Consider the following 2,859-nt stretch of genomic DNA (forward strand, 5'->3'; position numbering starts at 1 on the left):
CCTCCGACGTCTTGGCAAGACGTGGCCTCGCTGAGGTACTTTCGAGAACGGGTAAGTTCTCATCTTAGTGGGGGAGAGTGTAACGGGGTCACACGGGTGTGGTGCACACATGGGTACGGAGTACCCGAAGAGCTAACAGACTCTCAGTACACGACTCGTAGAGTTAACGGTGGCCTCAGTACATAGGCCGAGGGCCACACGATATGCATTTGATTAGGTTTTACTATGCTAGATAGTTAACCACATACATTTACCCCATAGGCGGCTTGCCGCAATAAAAGATATATAAACAGTATTGGATTAAGAACACAAAGAGTAACGACCTTTTATTAAGGTCGTTGTTAGTAGGTGCCTTTGGATATTAAGGCCTATTAACCTTTAACAAGGTGTTGAGTTAACCCATAACTTATTGAGTTAACCGTCTTCCTCTGACGCTCAGCTACGGCAGCCCCGCTGCAGAGATGGTTGTCTATATTTTCGCGACGGAGAACGCAAGATGTAGGAGTTTGTGTTTGTTACTGCTGTGCTGCACTTTGGCGCGATGAGACATGTGACTTGGACTTCGATTCTTGCTGCATTGTAGGCGACTCAGACACTCGACGTTGCCATTTGCAGCAGCTTCGACCCGATGCTGCTATACTCCAGTGCCTTCGGACCCCCATACAACCGGAAATCTGCTGAAGATTGCACCGGTCGCTGCTGTTCAGGCGACGGCGTGCCCATGGTGCCAGAACGTTAGATGATGCTGGAATAAGTGGATATTGCACAGGGGTAGTGGAAGTGGGTGATCTCTTCGAGTTCGGAGAACTACCTTGTTGGGCCATCAGTACAAACACTGTACACCTGATTCAAAGCTTCAATTGGTTTACCATGCACCGATAAAATAGGCTAAATCAAATTGCAATTCAATTAATAAAAGTGATATTCTCTGAAAGCTATTTCAGAGTCTATCGGGGATCCGATTTTTCTTGAAAACTTCATGTATGATCCTATAGTGGTACCCTCTTCACATTGATGCTCTTACTTCACTACACTTAAGTATACTTGTAAGCTTGACTGAAAAACGCTTCTCTTTGTAAACCAAATGGTGAGATTGTCCGAAAATCTTGTACATTAGTGTACAAAAATTTGCGATCTTTGATAACATGCAAATAATACGTACCTCTCATCATTTGTACCGCACTGCTTTTGAGTCACCCATATAATTGTTAACCCTGTCGGTGGTCATTTTCGTGCAACATGCAACTGCAAGTAATTCATCTGTTTATTTATTTCACGTAGTTTTCGTGGGTTAAATCCAAGGAACGCTTTATCGCCTAGGGCTATTCTGAAAGTTGCTAGACTGGAACACCGGGATGTGTTGGGTCCTGGGCCTACGTAGACCTCTTCAGCAGAACTACCCGAAGCGTGACGACTTTTGGAGCCCGAAGCATGACAATTTCCGTCACTTCTTACAGGACTATAACAGTTTACTTAGGAACAGACCGTACAATGAACTTAAGCAATAATACACGAAAATTGTGCACCGGCGTCCTCACAGTCGACTGAAAATGAATGAGAGAGACAACACGAACAAGAGACAGTATGCTGACTTCATGTTCACCTACGGTTTTCGCGTTAAACCCTCCGGGAAGTTATCAGTTCATCTACTATAAAGCAAGTAGTTGAGTTAATATGGTGACTATTTCTCGATTGTTGTAGTGACCTGTAGAAGGTGTTGGAGCTCTTTGAAGCGATGTCGTCATGGGCCAAGTGCGTGACGTAATATATGATATATGGGGATGACCCAGCACAAGATGGGCCTTCAATTCAGGTACAGCACAACGAAACCATGTACACTGACCAACCTCTAAGCAGTGAAAGGCAATATTCCGTAGTAATATTAATGAGCTCAGAAGACAGCAAAGAATGAATAATGCAATAACTTTTTGCATTATTTGAGCGCGTATGCGCTTCTTACAATCTAGCCGACTCAATTGTGTACACATCCCACAAATCGCTGTTGTACATGAGAAACATCAGCACCTCAAGCGTAGAAACATCCAAACGCTTCCGGAGGTCGGAGTACACGAGCTTCACCGACGAAAAGAACCTTTCACACTCGTTCGAAGTGGGCGGTATGAACGCCACGTCGGCATACAAGGAGCGCTTCGAGACTTTGCGTTTCTTGAAGGCCTGTTGAACGAGCGACAGCTGTGCAGCCTGCGTTGGAGACGTCTCCTCCGTCACGTCTCGACCAGTGCGCCGGAAATCAGCGCGCTCTGCAGCAGAGAGCTGCTCCTTCCTCTAAAGTTTGACCAACCCTGTCTCCAGTGCCACGTAGTTGACGATGGTAGCCGTTGGAGACAGGCGAGGCTTCAGCTGGGAGTACCGTTGGCACACCAGGTCGAAAAAGTCGACGAACCCCAGACAGTGTCAGGGTAGAGCGCTGTAGAGTCTTGGTGACACCCTCAAAATCGGCAAGAACTTCTAAAATCTCGTGAGCACATTCCGACTCGGTTTTTTGGAGCAATAGTGTCTGGATTCCACACTCTACTAGGGTACCGTGGCCCAGAGAGTTGAGGGCCGGTTTTAGCTTCGTGTACCGTTGTACCATTGCATAGGTACTCGACCACCTGGTATCATATCGATGGAGGGGCGACAGGTCGGTAACTCGACGAAGAATGGCTCGCCCTTGATAATTCGGAGCTTAGTCATCAGAGCGTGGATTTTCGACAGTAGGGCCTCGTAGCTGGTTAGGTAGTCCGTCACAGCCAGATTGAGCCTGTGTGAAGCGCAGCCTACCATAGGTAGACCACCCTCACGACTACCAATGTACTGGTTGACGCTGCAATTGTCGGCGACCATGAAGTGCACAGC

At 47.0% G+C, this 2,859-nt stretch overlaps 2 protein-coding genes across 2 annotated transcripts; both read right to left on the reverse strand.

Annotated features, from left to right (window-relative positions):
* Positions 1 to 588: 588 nt before the first annotated feature.
* On the reverse strand, positions 589 to 723 carry PPTG_21635 (hypothetical protein; the record flags this gene model as incomplete). Its single annotated transcript, XM_008899266.1, has 1 exon — positions 589 to 723. The coding sequence occupies one exon, from the start codon at positions 721 to 723 to the stop codon at positions 589 to 591; it is 135 nt and encodes a 44-aa protein (XP_008897514.1).
* Positions 724 to 1,956: 1,233 nt separating this feature from the next.
* PPTG_05107 (hypothetical protein) lies at positions 1,957 to 2,847 on the reverse strand (the record flags this gene model as incomplete). Its single annotated transcript, XM_008898596.1, has 3 exons — positions 1,957 to 2,286; positions 2,372 to 2,469; positions 2,586 to 2,847. The coding sequence occupies 3 exons, from the start codon at positions 2,845 to 2,847 to the stop codon at positions 1,957 to 1,959; spliced, it is 690 nt and encodes a 229-aa protein (XP_008896844.1).
* Between the last annotated feature and the right edge of the window lie 12 nt (positions 2,848 to 2,859).

This window comes from Phytophthora parasitica (assembly GCF_000247585.1).
Source record: "Phytophthora parasitica INRA-310 unplaced genomic scaffold supercont2.7, whole genome shotgun sequence".
NCBI lineage: Eukaryota > Oomycota > Peronosporomycetes > Peronosporales > Peronosporaceae > Phytophthora > Phytophthora nicotianae.